Genomic DNA, 18,333 nt, shown 5'->3' with positions numbered 1-18,333 from the left:
TCTCAGCCCCAAAGTCTTAAGAGTTTTAGAGGAATGGCTCTCTAGGTGCAGGATTTCCAGCCCAAGACCAGTTCAGTGGGTGTGGCCATTTTGTCAGGAGCCTCAGTTCAGTTCAGTTCAGTTCAGTCACTCAGTCATGTCCGACTCTTTGCAACCCTATTGGCTGCAGCATGCCAGGCCTCCCTGTCCATCACCAACTCCTGGAGCTTGCTCAAACTCATGTCCATGGAGTAGGTGATGCCATTCAGCCATCACATCCTCTGTCATCCCCTTCTCCTCCAGCCTTCAATCTTTCCCAGCATCAGGGTCTTTACAAATGAGTCAGATTTTCTCATCAGGTGGCCAAAGTATTGGAGTTTCAGCTTCAGCATCAGTCCTTCCAATGAATATTCAGGACTGATTTCCTTGAGGATGGACTGGTTGGATCTCCTTGCAGTCCAAGTGACTCTCAAGCATCTTCTCCAACACCACAGTTCAAAAGCACCAATTCTTCAGTGCTCAGCTTTCTTTATAGTCCAACTCTCACATCCATACATGACTACTGGAAAAACCATAGCTTTGACTAGATGGTCCTTTGTTGGCAAAGTAATGTCTCTGCTTTGTAATATGCTGTCTAGGTTGGTCAAAACTTTTCTTCCAAGGAGCAAGCGTCTTTTAATTTCATGGCTGCAGTCACCATCTGCAGTGATTTTGGAGCCCCCCCAAAATAAAGTCTCTTTCCACTGTTTCCCCATCTATTTGCCATGAAGTGATGGGACTGGATGCCATGATCTTCATTTTCTGAATGTTGAATTTTAAGCCAACTTTTTCACTCTCCTCTTTCACTTTCATCAAGAGGATCTTTAGTTCTTTGCTTTCTGCCATTAGGGTGGTATCATCTGCATATCTTAGGTTATTGATATTTCTCCCGGCAATCTTGATTCCACCTTGTGCTTCATCCAGCCCAGTGTTTCTCATGATGTACTCTGCATATACGTTAAATAAGAAGAGTGACAATATACAGTCTTGACGTACTCCTTTCCCTATTTGGAACCAGTCTGTTATCCCATGTCCAGTTCTAATTGTTGCTTCTTATCCTGCATACAGATTTCTCAAGAGGCAGATTAGGTGGTCTTGTCCCATCACTTGAAGAATTTTCCACAGTTTATTGTGATCCACACAGTCAAAGGCTTTGGCATAGTCAACAAAGCAAAAGTAGATGTTTTTTTTTTTTTTTTAACTCTCTTGCTTATTTGATGATCCAGTGGATGTTGGCAATTTGATCTCTGATTCCTCTGCCTTTTCTAAATCCAGCTTGAATATCTGGAAGTTCATGGTTCATGTACTGTTGAAGCCTCCTATGCCAGCTAAACCCCCACTTGTTAATATCCCCTGCCCCTTGATAGCCATGAGGCCTCTGGGCCTGCTCTGTGTGTAAAATAGAAATGTTTAGAAGTCTCAATGAGATAATATTGTTTTTGTTTTTCTTTTATTTAGAGTGTAATACAATGCAGGTAGTCTTACTGCATATAAGATACAGAGCTTAACTTTTGTGAAAGTAGCTATTAAAACTGAACTAAGGAAAATTCCCAGATGGAATATTATATAGTAGAGGACATCATTTGAGATGATGCCATGTATAAAACTGTCCTCAAAAATAATTTCATAACATAAAATAATAAAAAGACATATATACTTTCAACATAATATTATTTAACTTTAATTGTTATAAATATTTATTTATCTTATACCCGGCAATACAGAATGCCACTTTAATGACCCTATGTAGTCAGAGCTTTCTAGTTTTGAGCCATGTATACTGATTTCAAGAAAAAACAAACTGGCAATAGCAACAGCAAAAAATTTTAAGACCTATGGTAATATTCATTATAATGAGAAAAATGTTTAAATTTAATATAATTTGTAGCCATAGTACTATTATCACAAAAGATCTCCATGTGTACAAATCAAAGTAAATTATTACCTAAATTTTAAGTGGAATATGTAAGGAATATACTATTTCCCTTGATGCAAGAAATGCATGAGGATGGGGGAATGTAAACAATTTACCTTATGAAGTTATTTTCAGGGAACTAGACTCAATTTAAGAGGGATAACTTCATATAGCATCAGAATATGGATTTAAAGATTATAAGATATGCTTGTGTGTATTTTTATGTCCCACAGAAGAATATTTTGAAATAAGTGTATAATTATTTTTATTAGTACATATCATAAATGACAAACTGGTACCAAATCATGAAATCACTGGACAAAGACCCTATAGCTAGTGAATGACAGGGTTAATGGTTATACTTCTGGATTCTTGGAATGAATATATATATGGTGCAAATGTCTAATAGGCCTACCTTTAAATATAAGAAATAACATGTATCTAACATAAATTAACTTAAAGATTTGAAATTTATATCTGAGCACTGGATTTTATGAGTAATAAATGGAAGTAGTTTATATTCGGTCAAAGATATTATGTTCTGACATACCTCAACATATATATTATGTGGCTATTTAAGTTTCTGAATACTGAGAAGACACACAAAATACTACTTTTAAACAATACTTTAGAATCCTCTTTATCTAAGATCATGTGCCAGGAAGAGTGAACACTGTATCATTTTTCAGATCAGTGACATTTGACAACCATTCAATCTAGTTCAGTGACAATTTTCAATGATGTGATTAATTGAATATTTGAACATAGTTGACAGTTGAAATTTTACCCTAGGCATTTTAAGTACTCATTTTGGATTTGTGATTTAATAATGTATAATAATGACCTTATTTTTTTTGTTCTATCTCACATTGCATATTTGAAATCACTTGGTAAAACTGTGCCACTTTGTCGTAGACAACTGATGAAAGTAGTGAACACAATTATGAGATCTACAACCGTGTCAGCTAATATTAAATCATATTAAGTCAGTAAGCCCCAGTATATGCCCAGTGTACTGTAACCCTATATTTTTTTGTCATATTCTCTAAAATAATGATAGAGCGCATTCTACGACTTCAAAAAGCCATTGGGATTCATAAAGTATACACATAGAAATCTTGGGATGGAAGAAGAGGAAACAAACTGGGATCAGCCAATGAATGGAATACAGGTATCACACTGCATCTGGAGAACAGTTTAAAACACCAAGGTCAGTTAAATCTCCCTTATTGTTGCTGTTCTTGTTTAGTCACTAAGTCATGTCCAACTCTTTGCAACCCCATGGACTGTAGCCCACCAGGCTCCTCTGTCCATGAGATTCTCCAGGCAAGAATACTGGAGCGGGTTGTCATTTCCTTCTCCGGGGGATCTTCTCAACCGAAGTATTGAACCCATATCTCTGTATTGCAGGTGGATTCTTTACTACTGAGCCATCTGGGAAGCCCTAAACCTCCCTACCAGATTTTTAACAGCTAAATTATTTTACCAGCAAAAAAAAAAAAAAAAAATCAATCATTATTCAACTTTACATAAAAAGATTAAAAATGAAAATATTTATTAGTGGAAACTCACTAGCTGGAACTTAATTACATCTAAGGGGAAAAATTCTATTGATAAACAAGTTTACATGACCCATTAAATACTTCTTTACGTCTGAGAGAAGATGGGGTTAAAGACCCACAGAACTGAATTCAGCATATCTGGGGAAGGGGGCTACCCACCAACAAGAGCGGAGAAGGATAAAGGAATGATAGAATGACAGTAGGAGAGATGTTTCCCTATTATCTGAGATTTGCTCTATCTACCTTCAACAAGTTACAAATAAATAAATGGAAGCTGTGGATACATTTTTATCTTGATCTTGTGTGTAGACAAGCATAACCATTTGGTAGACTCATCCCCTGCCTCACACAATTTTGTATTCCCTTTTGTTTGTTTTTTTATACCACAGCCAACTTTATTACAAAAGAGCTTTGCTCTCAGCAAATAGTGTGATAAAGGCATCACTGCACTTAGAAGTACTTCCTTCTCAATAAGTGGTTTTCACAAATAAATTATTGATAGCAGGGATAAGTTCATGCTGAAACAGCCACACCAAGGAGAATACAAAGCAGAACATAGCTGTGGTATCTGAGCTCTACAAAGCTAAGCTGTGAGTGACATTTGAGTGAGGATAGTAATTAGAAGTCAAGACAGAGAGAAGAAATGAAACAGAAGCACAGAGTCAGGTTGAGCTGCTTGTTTAGAACTAAGGAATATATTAAAACCAGTCATTTATGGCAGAGAAATAGGCCAGATTGGAAGAGGAAAGGGAGGGAGGATGGGATAGATAGAGGGGAGGATGGGGAATGGATGAGACAAAATGAACTTGACCTAAGATCTGGAAACTACCACGTTTCTTTTCAAAAGGAATTTCTAATATCACTTTAACAACAAAGGAGGCAACCTAAATGTCTATCAACAGAGGAATGGATAAAGAAGATGTAGTACATATATACAATGGAATATTGTTATTGTTGTTTTAATCACCAAGTCGTGCCCAACTCTTCTGTGACCCCAAGGACTGTAGCCCGCCAGGCTCCTCTGTCAATGGAATTTCCCAGGCAAGAATGCTGGAGTGAGCTGCCATTTCCTTCTCTGGAAGATCTTCCTGGCCCAGAGGATCAAATTTTTTCTCCTGCATTGAAGGTGGAATTTTTACCACTGAGCCACCAGAGAAGCCCTACAGTGGAATATTACTTAGCCATTAAAAGAATGAAATAATGTCATTTGCAGCAAAATGGATGGACCTAGAGATTATCATACTAAGTGAAGTAAGTCAGACAAAGAAGGAGAAACATCATATGACACCCCCTATAGGTGGAATCTAAAAAGAAATGATATAAATGAACTTACAAACAAAACAGAAGGAGACTCATAGACTTAGAGAACAAATTTATGGTTATTGGGGAGAAGGATGGGGGGAATGGATAGTTAGGGAATGTGGGATGGACATACATACACAGCTATATTTAAAATGGATAACCAACAAGGTCCTCCTGTATAGCACAGGGAATTCTGTTCAATGTTATGTGACAGCCTGGATGGGAGGGGAGTGTGGGGAAGAATGGATACAGGTATATGTATGGCTGAGTTCCTTCCCTGTTCACTTGAAACTATAACAACATTGTTAATTGGCTACACCACAATATAAAATAAAAAGTAAAAAAGAAAAGAAAAGAAACAAGAGAAGCTAATTTTTTTCACGTGATTTAAAAACTTAGGTTTGTAAACAGATATGTAGAATTAGTAGGCCCCCTCAAGATTTTCTATTCAGTTCAGTTCAGTTCAGTCACTCAGTCATGTCTGACTCTTTGCGACCCCATGAATTGCAGCACACCAGGCCTCCCTGTCCATCACCAACTCCCATCACTCAAACTCACGTCCATCAATTTGGTGATGCCATCCAGCCATCTCATCCTCTGTCGTCCCCTTCTCCTCCTGCCCCCAATCCCTCCCAGCATCAGAGTCTTTTCCAATGAGTCAACTCTTCACATGAGGTGGCCAAAGTATTGGAGTTTCAGCTTCAGCATCAGTCCTTCCAAAGAGCACCCAGGGCTGATCTCCTTTAGAATGGACTGGATGGATCTCCTTGCAGTCCAAGAGACTCTCAAGAGTCTTCTCCAACACCACAGTTCAAAAGCATCAATTCTTCGACGCTCAGCTTTCTTCACAGTCCAACTCTCACATCCATACATGACCACTGGAAAAACCATAGCCTTGACTAGACGGACGTTTGTTGGCAAAGTAATGTCTCTGCTTTTGAATTTGCTATCTAGGTTGGTCATAACTTTCCTTCCAAGGAGTAAGCATCTTTTAATTTCATGGCTGCAATCACCATCTGCAGTGATTTTGGAGCCCAAAAAATAAAGTCTGACACTGTTTCCACTGTTTCACCATCTATTTGCCATGAAGTGATGGGACCAGATGCCATGATCTTCATTTTCTGAATGTTGAGCTTTAAGCCAACTTTTTCACTCTCCACTTTCACTTTCATCAAGAGGCTTTTTGGCTCAGACGGTAAAGCGTCTGCCTGCAGTGCAGGAGACCCAGGTTCGATCCCTGGGTTGGGAAGATCCCCTGGAGAAGGAAATGGCAACCCGCTCCAGTACTCTTGCCTGGAAAATTCCATGGACTGAGGAGTCTGGTAGGCTACAGTCCATGGGATCGCAAAGAGTCAGACACAACTGAGTGACTTCAGTTTCAGTTTTCACTTTCTGCCATAAGGGTGGCATCATCTGCATATCTGAGGTTATTGATATTTCTCCCGGCAATCTTGATTCCAGCTTGTGCTTTTTCCAGCCCAGAGTTTCTCATGATGTACTCTGCATATAAATTAAATAAGCAGGAGCAATCATCAATTCCTTAAAGCTTTGAATGAACTTACCACTGGTTTCAGTGGATTCAGAAGTCTTTGTAAAAGGTTTGTTTGATTTTGTTTTATGATTTTTTTAGGTTCCTTTGGTGGCTGATGAAGGTACTCTATATTCCATTATGTTAATTCTTGTAAATTTATGCTTGTAAATAGAATATAATCCAATCTAATTGTTTTTTTATAATCATTATATAGTTCTGTGTAGATTGCATTTTTGGTTTCTATGTCTCTTTTACGTATTTTTAATATTTTCTGTGTTTAAATTGCATACGTTTGCTTTATTTCCCTTTTTCTGATCAAATTCAGAAGAGATTAATCTATCATGATTTTATTATAAAGAACCAAGATCTTAAATTTATCTAGTGTTTCTTCTTTCTAACCCCTTTATTTCTTCATTTATCTTTTATTTCCTACTTTCCTTAGATCATTTTTTGTAACATGAATGGTTGAAAGCTTAAATTAATTAATTTATTTTACTTTTTTTTTAAATGAAAATAAAAACAAAGACAAAAATTGAACCTCTGGGTAGAACGAAGGCTGTTTTTCATGGGTTTTCTCATGGAATGATTTTTCCTATACAAGAGTGGATTTGTACTGTTGGTTTCTTATACATTTTAGATTAATCAAGTTGTGTTTTTAAAGGATTATTAATTTCTACTTCATTATTATCAAAGATTATTCACTTTAAAAGTTCTTCATGTGTTTAATGGCATTTTCACTACATTCAAATATATTATCTGTTTTATTTGTACATATGCCAGGGACATTTTTTACATATCTTCTATGCCTATCGTACGTTTTGGAGCAGAGCAGAAGTTAGAGATAACTCTGTCTTCCTTTTCTGACTCTAGAGTTTCCCAGAAGCATGGAAAAGCGTGTAATGTCAGCTGGCTCCAAAACTAACCAGAAACCACCTCCACTCCCTGTCAGCAAATGGAGGAGGTAGTATGGTCTCACAAGTGAATGGCTTCCTGCTATCAACTGCAAGGCTGGGTCCTTGCCAATATTAGGGCTCTCGACATCATTAATAGGAATTTTCAAGTCTTCTTTTGATCAGAAAAAAAAAAAAAAAAAAAAAACCAGCTATCTGGAGAGCTAGGTTTTCTCTGTTTGCTCCCCCTCCCACATTTTTCATACTTTGTCTTTTTTGGGGAGATGACCCACTGGTGGGCTACAGTCCATGGGGTCACAAAGAGTCAGACATGACTGAAGCGACTTAGAATGCATGCATGCACCAGTATGGGATGAGTCTATCATCCAGGATTTCCTACTCTCTGGCTTCTGGCTAGGTTCAACCAATGAGTAAAACTGGCGTAACACTAGAGAACCCAAGGTATCAATTCTCCCAGCTCCTCCAGCAGGCCATGATTTGAGAGTAATTGCATTCTTAAGGTATCTATAGTTGCACTTGCAATCCAATGGGCCCGCTCCTGAGGTTTGAGCTTTCATTGGTTTAAGGCTCTATCCTTTTGTCTCTTTGAGTTTAGGGGTAATAAAGGCTAGTAACTGAGGCTAGGTTCTGAGTACTTCACCATTCATTGTTGGTTCCTTTAATCCTGCCCAAATTTCTGTATATATCATTTTTATTACAGTCTCTTCAACTTTTTCTTAGCATAGGCTGATTCAATCCAAGACTGTTAATGATACACTTGGATGGTGACTCTATCAGTGGATAAGTCAATAGACTAAAACTGAGAGGCTTTTCTGCCTCCCTATAAAAGGCACCACATAGGTCTACTGATGTCTGGTCATTGCCTAGGGATAGGGAAGATTATCCCTAGTAACGACAAAGTTAGAATTTTCTCAATGCTTATCTGAAAGCTCATTTTGATTTGATTCATTTAAATTAAATTATAAACTATTGTTTTCCTTGAAAATCCAACTTTATGGGAGAGAAGTATACATAATTCACACATTTTACAGAATCATCTATGCCAGGAAGTGCCAATAGGTAGAAAATCACTATTAAAATAACATTTTTTTATGTTATTTGTATTCTCAAATTTTTTCTTTGCTGCTAACTGTGCTGTAATCTGACAATGGTGAATTAAAGGCACTGGATAAAAATGTATTTCTATCTTTATTCTTTATGGTTTTAGCAGTATTTCTATCATCCAGCAAGTTGTATTATATTTTAATTATTGATTTTTAACTTCCTTGGCTAAAAATGATTTTTTTAATACTTGTAAGTTTTTCTTTATTAATATTCCTACCTATGACTTTTGAAATAACTTGCTTTATTACCTACATAATTTATAATAGCCTTTTTATGCTTAGTTACTATCATCTCATTTAGAACTAAATTCAAACCCTAACCATGGCTCCCCATGTTCGCCTCTTCCCAGCCCCATCCTGCGACCTCTCTGATCCCCTTCTTACTGTGTTGTTTTCCACACTCAGCCCTCTCTACCTATCAAGTCCTATTTCCAAATGCTTTTTCTCCTCTAGATCTTTTTATTCCACTGTCTGTACCGTACCCTAAAGATAATCCCTGGCTCACTCCCCTACTTCCTTCCAATCTCTACCCATAAGACAATCTAACCAAAGGTATTTCCAAACATACTATTCTGTTTCTCTCTTCTTCATTCACCTACTTATCATTACATACATTACACACACACACACACACACACACACACACATATTTAATGTCCTCTTGTATGTGACTCTAAACTCCATGGCATAAAGGATCATGTTTGTTGTGATCACTGACTGTAGAGTTCCTACTATTTGGAACCTGACATTCAGTAGACACTCAATAAATAATGTATTGAATGTAAATATACTAACTTTATTTTGTTGAAGATATGACTACTCAAAACATCCAATCAATGCCTCCCAATTTGAGAATTTGTGATTTTTAAAAGAAAATTTGAAATAGTTCTATCCACTACTTTACTTAATATGCTGATTTATTTACATCCCACCCCAGAATCATTTAGTAATCTACTATAGAATATTCAAGGCCTGTTTTAGGACAACAGTTGTGCACTTGAACATTCTCTTCAATTTAACTGTGTTTATATTTTAAGGTAATACTCAGAGGCTAAAAAACAAGTCCCTTGGAATATTTTCCATTTCTTTTGTACCTTATTTTATTACAAAATAATGGGAAATATAAAATGATAATACATTTACTTTTAAGCATTTATCTTCTGTGTCTTTTGGCCTGGAGCTAACTCAGGTAAAGTTTATTTCACTCTAGGTTTTCATTTATACTGGAGAATGTTTTACTTGAGATTCTGTCCTTTAATACAGAGACCTCAACTATATACCATATCTCACTAGGGCCTTGACTCAAATGGGAGCTTTGTGGAAATTCGCTTTTGAAGGACTCCTTGTCCAACTTAATCCTCATTTGGGGGTCTTCTCCTGCTAAAACATTGGAATTTTCTCAAGATTTTCTATTATTTTAAATTCACTTATTTCAAGATTTTCTGTTTTCAGTAAGACATATAGGCTTCTTAGAAAAGATCTATATATTGCATTAATCATATTCTAACTTTTTATATTCACTTATCATATTTTATTAAACAATTTCATGATAAGATACAGGATATATGGTCAGATTGATAAATATGGCCATAATTTAGACTTTGGGAGGTTGCAAGATCAGGTTTCCTTTCCTTTCCTACATTCCTCTTTTTACACTTAAAAAAATGGATAGCCTATATACATAAAATATACTTAAGTGTACACCTTGATTAATTTTCTCAAAGCAAATGCAACTGTTTAATAAACACCTGGTCAAAACATGGGATATCTTCAACACTTCTGATGATTCCACCCTGCATTCTAAAACCTAAGCACTCTTTTGACTTTTAAACTCGTGAAACATTCTGCCTGTTTTTTAAATTTAAAGTGCATTATAGTAATTTACAGGTATATTTTGTGTCTCACTTATTTTGCTCAAATCACTTTCAGGAAATTGACTTATCTTGCATACTATGTGTCTGGCTTCCCAGATAGCACAGTGGTAAAGTATCTGCCTGCCAAAGCAGGAGACCACCTGCAATGCAGGAGACTAGGGTTCAATCCCTGGCTTGAGAAGATCCCCTGCAAAAGGAAATGGCAATCCACTCAAGTATTTTTGCCTGGGAAATCCCATGAACAGAGGAGCATGGTGGGCTACAGCCCATGGGGTCGCAAGAGTCAATGCAGCTTAGCAATGGAACTCCACCACTGTGTGTCACTATTATTTGTTCCTTTTCATTCTAATTTTGGCTATTACAAATGAAGCTGTTATGAACACTTTTTATATATAAAATATTATATGTATATAATTTTTTTGGCAAAGATAGAAATGTAGCTCTGTTATATGCTAAGGAATTAAATGTTATATCATAAGAATTGCACATTTTCATCCCATTTAGTATATAATGCCAAACTATTTTCAATGGCTGTCTGAATTATGTTTTTACCAGTTAGATGTGAGAGTTTATTTTATTCAAAACCCTCATATACACTCAGAATTATGAGTCTAATTTCAACCATTTGTGTGAGTTTGTATCAATATCTCATTGAAATTTTAATTTCCCCAATTATTCCTGAGGTTAAAAAACTTTTATATTATTTTTGAATTTCTGAACATCCTCTTTTGTGAAGTTCCTGTTCAAGTTTATTGCCCATTTTTTTGCCATTGGATTTGTTTCTCCTTCTCTAAAATTTAAAGAATCATAGGTATGTCTAATATACTCAATGTAAAGGTGTCAGTCCTTTCCAAGCTGATCTAGACTTAATTCAATATTGATCGTATTCAAAAGAAAGTTCCTGTGGAAATTTAAAAAGATGATTGTAAAATGAACCCAGAAATACAAAGGGACAATATAGCTAAGAAAATACTGAACAAGAAAATAAGTGGTAAAATTCAGTTTGCCAGATAACAAGGTGCATTATAAAACTGAAGAATTCCTGGAGAAAGAAATGGCAACCCACTCCAGTATTCTTGCCTGGAAAATCAATGGGCAGAGAAGTCTAGTGGGCTACAGTTCACGGGATTGCAAAGAATCGGACATGACTGAGTGACTGAGATTATTATTACCTATCTATATAATTCATTGTATACTTTGAATATAGAATTCTATAAACTCAAGATCCCAAAATTTTCACTTTGTATACCTTAAATATATGCAAATTTTACTTGTCAACTATGCCATCTATGGGGTTGCACAGAGTCGGACACGACTGAAACGACTTAGCAGAAGCAGCAGCAGCATGCATTAATAGATATTGGAGGGAGCAGGATTAAGTAAGGTCCTAAAAATAATCAAGATGTACAACTTAAATCTATATAATTTTTGTAAATTATATTTCAATAAATCTGTTAAAGAATAATTTTAAAAAACTGGTATGAATACCATGCCAGTATTGCACATGGCATGGTATTCATGATGCATAGACAAATAGAACAATGAAAGTGATTTTAAACCCAGAAATGAAACTACATATGAATGAAAAAATGTTTATATACTTAGTACAGGAGAACAATAGGCAAGCAACATTCTTTTTAACAAATGATATTGTCATTTAGATTCTAAGTGAAAAACAAATAACCTGTATTTTAACCCATTCCCCTTACCATACACAATAATGATTTCCAGGTGAAATACATATCCAAATCCAGATGGTAAAATACAGCTCATATGGATAACAACAAAAGGTAATACCATCATGTCTTTTGGTAGGGAAATGTTTCATTAATAGGACACACAATTATAAAGTGGAAATTTATAAAAATGAACCATGTTAAAATGAAGGACTGCTCTTTATCAAAACATAGAGTGAGTTAGAATTTTAATCCAAAGGACTCATATCCAGAATATAAGAACAACTCATACTTTTGATGAAGTTCAGTTAACTTTTTTCTGTTTTTGAATCATGCCTTGGGCTTCACACCTAAGACATATTTGGTTATTCCCAAAGTCACAGAGATTTTATTTTATGTTTTTTCTATTTTATTGCCAGAATTTCTTCTGGTCCTATATTGAAAATTGTGAACTTAATAATTATAATATGTACAGAGCCCCACCAGATTTACAATATATAATCACTATCTGAAAAACAAAACTCTATGGCTACATTAATCCACTACTTTGGAGGAGATCCAACAGCTTATGTTTTAATGTTACATTCTTTTACTAGGAAGAGATCAATTTCTTCAGCTAGATTAAATATAATAATTCTTTGAATTTTCTGCTGTTTTCCTTGCTCTTTTTTAAAAATGAATTTATTTATTTTAATTGGAGGCTAATTATTTTACAATATTGTGGTAGTCTTTGCCATATATCGATATGAACCAGCCATGGCTGTACTTGTGTCCCATCATACTGAACCCCTCTCCCACCTCCCTCCCCAACCCATCCTTCTGGATTGTCCTCAGAGATATGCAGATGACACCACCCTTATGGCAGAAAGTGAAGAACTAAAGAGCCTCTTGGTAAAAGTGAAAGAGGAGAGTGAAAAAGTTGGCTGAAAACTCAGCATTCAGAAAACTAAGATCATGGTATCTGGTCCCATCACTTCATGGAAAATAGATGGGGAAACAGTGGAAACAGTGACAGACTTTATTTTTGGGGGGTCCAGGATCACTGCAGATGGTGACTGCAGCCATGAAATTGAAAGACGCCTGTTCCTTGGAAGAAAAGTTATGACCAAACTAGACAGCATATTAAAAATTAGAGACATTACTTTGCCAACAAAGGTCTGTCTAGTCAAAGCTATGGTTTTTCCAGTAGTCATGTATAGATGTGAGAGTTGGACTATAAAGAAAGCTGAGCACCCAAGAATTGATGCTTTTGAATTGTGGTATGGGAGAAGACTCTTAAGAGTCCCTTGGACTGCAAGGAGATCCAACCAGTCCATTTTAAAGGAAATCAGTCCTGAATATTCATTGGAAGGACTGATGCTAAAGCTGAAATTCCAATACTTTGGCCACCTGATGTGAAGAACTGACTCATTTGAAAAGACCCTGATGCTGGGAAAGATTGAGGGCAGGAGGAGAAGGGGACGACAGAGGATGAGATGGCTGGATGGCATCACTGACTCAATGGATATGAGTTTGTGTAAACTCCGGGAGTCGGCAATGGACAGGGAGGCCTGGCGTGCTATGTATGGTCCATGGGGTCACAAAGAGTTGGACATGACTGAGCGGCTGAACTGAACTGAACCAGCTTTGAGTGCCCTGCTTCATGCGTCAAACTTGCACTAGTCATCTATTTTACATATGGTAATATACATGTTTCTTATACAAGGAATTGATACTTTAAAAAGACATTTTAAGTTCCCAATATTGTTAAAACATTTTCTTACTTTAAATTATAATGATCTTTCAAAATGTTCTATAGGATGAAATGATGCCATTTGCAGCAACATGGGTGGACCTAGAGATTATCATAGTAAGCAAAGTCAGAAAGAGAGACAAACACCACAGGATATCATTTACATGTGGAATCTAAAATATGACTCGTGAACATAACTATGAAACCAAAACAGACTCACAGACATAGAGAGCAGACTTGTGGTTGCCAACAGGAGGAGAGGTGGGGGAGGGAAGGATTGGGAGTTTGAGATTACCAGAGGCAAACTATTGTATACAGAATGGATAAATAACAAGATCCCACTTGCTGGGATAGCACAGGAAATTATATTCAATATCCTGTGATAAATCATAATGGATAAGAATATGGAAAATATATATATATATATTTATTTATTTATAACTGAATCATACTGCTATACAACTGAAATTAACACAACATTGGAAATCAACTATGGCTCAGATGGTAAAGACTCTGCCTGCCAATGCAGGGAACGCAGGTTCGATCCCTGGGTAGGGAAGAGTCCCTGGAGAAGGAAATGGAGGAATCCACTCCAGCATTCTTGCCTGGGAAATCCCATGGACAGAGGAGCCTGATGGGCTACAGTCTGTGGGGTTGCAAAAGAGTTGGACATGACTTAGCAACTCAACAACAATAGGACTCATACAAAGGAAAACATTCCATAGATGATCTTATTTTCCTGAAGAAAATTTGAAAATAGTTAATCACTGCAGGAAAATAATAAAAAGTATAGTGTTTCTCTAAAATAACTTTCATAGGTTAAATATAACCTTTCATAATAATGGACCAATTGCTACACCGCCTTCACTTCCATTTCCAGAGAGACATCCTCTCCCTGCCAGATGAGCTAAGCAATATTTGGGGGAGTATACATTACTAATCTTTCAGTATGGTTACTTTAAGAGTATGTGATCAATTATTTGGATTTATCCTTGAAAGATAGACATAATATAATTAGGAAGCTACCAAAAATGCCTGGTAAATATATTGGTCAATTAGAAAGATTGTGGGAATTTAATAAGAAAGGAGGGCTGCCTCCAATGTCATGAGAGAGGGGAGGAATCTCAAAGTCATTCTGAGGAGACAAGGAGTCCTTTCATCTACACACTTATTTAGATATGATTGTTGACTTTTTCTAATACCACACATCTATTTTCTCCTAGTTAAATCAAATCAGATACAGGAATAGAAAATAAATGTGCAACTCTTACGACAAGGTGAAATGCTGATTTTTTCTGTGTAACTTTCATACTTGGATGTACCATCTAAGAAACACTGGTTTAATTCAAACAAACTTAATCATCATCATGTGTGAACACACTTTATTCACAAAAAATAAGAATTGCTGAGTAAAAGCCATTTGCTGCACAGAAACACTGCTGTAAGGAGATAAGTTCACAACAGGACTTTATCTGTCCACCAAATATAACTTCATCATGAAAAATCTAAAAACAAGACAAAGTGGCCAACCAGGCTACTGGTTCATAACTTTCCATGCTCCCTATGGCTGCATGCACTTACTTTCTGTATCACATCAGCCACAAGCAGATGCACCTGAACTTGAACACGTGCTCTTATTAACTGCTTTGAATTTCAAGAGAACCCGAAATGCTTTCTCTGTATTTGGGACCAAAGCCGTCACTCAAACATTAAGCAAGCTGTCTCATGGTATTCAGACTCTGTCCAGGGCTCCACTTACATTATTTTTCTGCAAGACCTGCAGTGCCTTGTTGACATTGTTCAGGGCATGAACTCTTGTGGATCCTTTTTCTTTTGGCTGAAAACAAAATGAAAATATGTTGACTGCCCAGGAGGAGAGAAGGACAATCTACCAGAAATGAAACAATTTCTACATTTCACTTTTCAGTTGGAATCATTTAAATGATCACAGGCTGCGAGGCATTAATGTAATGAATTTAAGTGCTTTGGGTTAATTGCCCTTGTCATAGGAGTTTCTTAGCATGAATCAACCACTCCTCAAGAAAACTGATAACATTTTTTTTTCTTTCGCAAAAGCAATTTTGGTAATCTCTCCTTCATTCTACAGTCCAGTTGAATGACCACCATGAGAAACATCAGCATGCATAAAAACATTTTCTAGGAATATAAATGAGTTAATTCCCACAATTTTTAGGAAAGTTTAAAAGAGATTTGAGCCTAGCAAAATTCTATAATGCCAAATAGGCTTAAAGGAAACTATTTCTGTCAATATTACCTTAATTGTCTTAGTCACTGAAGCTCAAAACCTCAATCATCTTCAGTTCTTTAAGCCTTACCCTCAATCCCCAAAGTCTTACCTTGCCCTATAAATTTTAAACTAACATTGGTATAGTGTATTACAATTATGTAATATGCAATATATATAATATATGTGTAATATATTGTATTACAATATATGAATTAACTCATTTAGTTGTGGAGGTTTAGAAAGTCTGACACTGTGATGCCTGCAATATTTACTCCTAAAATGAGATCTACCCTCCTAAAACAATTTTAACTGCAAAATACAATAGCATTAACTATAGGCACAATATTGTACAGGGGATCTGTGGAATTTATTCATCTTGAATGATTGAAACTCTACATCTATTGAACAGCAACTCCCCATTTTCCATATTTCATGTTAAGTGTTCTTATATCCTAAGAGTTCTTATCAGAAGGAAAGGGGAAATAGAATTTTCCTACTTCTTTAAGTTTGTCTATATGACATGATGGACATTCATTAAACTCATGATAATCATTTCATGATGTAAGTATGCAAGTCAAATTATTATGCTATACACTTGAAACATGTACAATGCTATATGTCAATTATATTTTAATAAAACTGGAAGATGAAAAGAAAAAAAGACTAAAAACAGTTAAAGTTAAAAGGTCATTAGGTATAAAAGCCTTATTAAAATACATTCAATAACAGATACCAAACAATAGTAGAGAAGATTATCAATAACAGATACCAAATAATAGTAGAGAATAATATCTATTACTGCAAATTTCACCTTCTTGTTCTGCATATGATAGAACATGCCAAAGTAAAAATAATATTGAAGGTTGTTTTATTCAGAAATAAGTCCTATATAGCTACCTCAATCAGTAATTAGTAAATTAATGAAGTTTACTAGATCTCATAAAACTATGATGAGTTTGTTTCTGGTCTGAAATTTTGCTGAGGTTAATGTGAAGCTCTTATAAATATTTTAAGTCACATACCAGTTTTTGCCCTGTCAGGCCTTCAAGAAGGTCTAGGAGGCGTCTCCCATCCTGTAGGTCGCTGAAGAGGTTTTCTATGTGCTGCTTCCCGAACTGAAATAAGAAATATACCCAATTAAATAAAGCATGCTTCCAGGTATCCATTTCTACAATTATGCCTTTTAAAATTTAAAGCTATGTTGAAGAATATTTAATGAGTCTAATGCTTAATCTGCCAACGGTGATGGATGGAAAGAGAACCTCAAGTAAAAAACAAAAACCAATAAATCATTATTCAGCCAAAGCTATTATATATTTTTCTCAATAACAAGAGTTGGAGATTTATAGTCTAATGGATCTAATTAACTCATCTTTTCAAATGCTGATTCTATGAAGGAAAGAAAAAAATGTTTAAATTATCAGGCAGTTGAGCAATGTTTGGGGAGAAGTAAACACACCAAGGCAGTGGCACCCCACTCCAGCACTCTTGCCTGGAAAATCCCATGGACGGAGGAGCCTGGTAGGCTGCAATCCATGGGGTCGTGAAGAGTCGGACACGACTGAGCAACTTCACTTTCACTCTTCACTTTCATGCACTGGAGAAGGAAATGGCAACCCACTCCAGTGTTCTTGCCTGGAGAATCCCAGGGATGGGGGAGCCTGGTGGGCTGCTGTCCATTGGGTCACACAGAGTCAGACACGGCTGAAGTGACAGCAGCAGCAGCAAACACACCAAAAAAGACTACAAATAATTTGCCTTGGGTGGGTACATAAAACGTAACCATTTAGTATGCTTGGAAACATAATATGTAGTCATTGAGGGTTCACCATCCTTCACCCATAATTCTCCGCATATACATTTTGCATGCTGCCTCAGAATGATCTAGTCACATATTGGATGGCTCAAATTTTAAAACAATATGATTTAAATTAAGTGAGATAAGTCAGTGAAAGCTTTTCATATATTTTTCTTACTTCTATACTTGGGAATTATATTGCAGGAAAAAAATAGCCACTAATAACATCTAACATTTTTGGAGTAACTATTCATAAGAACTAACTATTCATAAGAAACATCCCACTAAATAAATTGATTTATAATTTGTATAACATTTCTGTGAGGTTAGCATTTGTATACTCATTCTATTCATGACACAGAGGTTGAACATATGGCCTTTTGTTACAAAACAAAAAGATGATAAAACCAAGTTTTTGGCCCAGATCTGTCTAATTCCTGGGGCTCTTGTTCATTCTATTTTATTGGGCTGCTTACTTAGCCGTTTCCTCCTCTCATCTGATTATCTTTCAAAGATTTTATTTCTTCCATCATGCCCCCAAATATTTTTTTTCTGGTTTAAAGCCTCCAATACCTTCATATGAAATCATTCACAACTCTTTAATCACCCAAGATATCAAGAAAGCCCTAATTTATCAATAACAGATATTTATTGAGCACCAAT

General features: G+C 36.0%; 1 protein-coding gene across 5 annotated transcripts in view; it reads right to left on the bottom strand.

Annotated features, from left to right (window-relative positions):
- Window positions 1-18,333, bottom strand: part of DMD (dystrophin) — a 2,389,494-nt gene that overhangs the window by 1,847,398 nt on the left and 523,763 nt on the right. For all 5 annotated transcript variants that reach the window (XM_055564496.1, XM_055564495.1, XM_055564498.1 and 2 more), the window contains exons 3-4: window positions 16,895-16,987; window positions 15,384-15,461 (exon numbers count right to left, since the gene is read on the bottom strand). In XM_055564496.1, coding sequence (XP_055420471.1) covers window positions 15,384-15,461; window positions 16,895-16,987 — 171 coding nt within the window. The remainder of the gene's footprint in view (window positions 1-15,383; window positions 15,462-16,894; window positions 16,988-18,333) is intronic.

This window comes from Bubalus kerabau, chromosome X (assembly GCF_029407905.1).
Source record: "Bubalus kerabau isolate K-KA32 ecotype Philippines breed swamp buffalo chromosome X, PCC_UOA_SB_1v2, whole genome shotgun sequence".
NCBI classification, from domain to species: Eukaryota; Metazoa; Chordata; class Mammalia; order Artiodactyla; family Bovidae; genus Bubalus; species Bubalus kerabau.
This window is presented reverse-complemented; position numbering and strand designations above follow the sequence as displayed.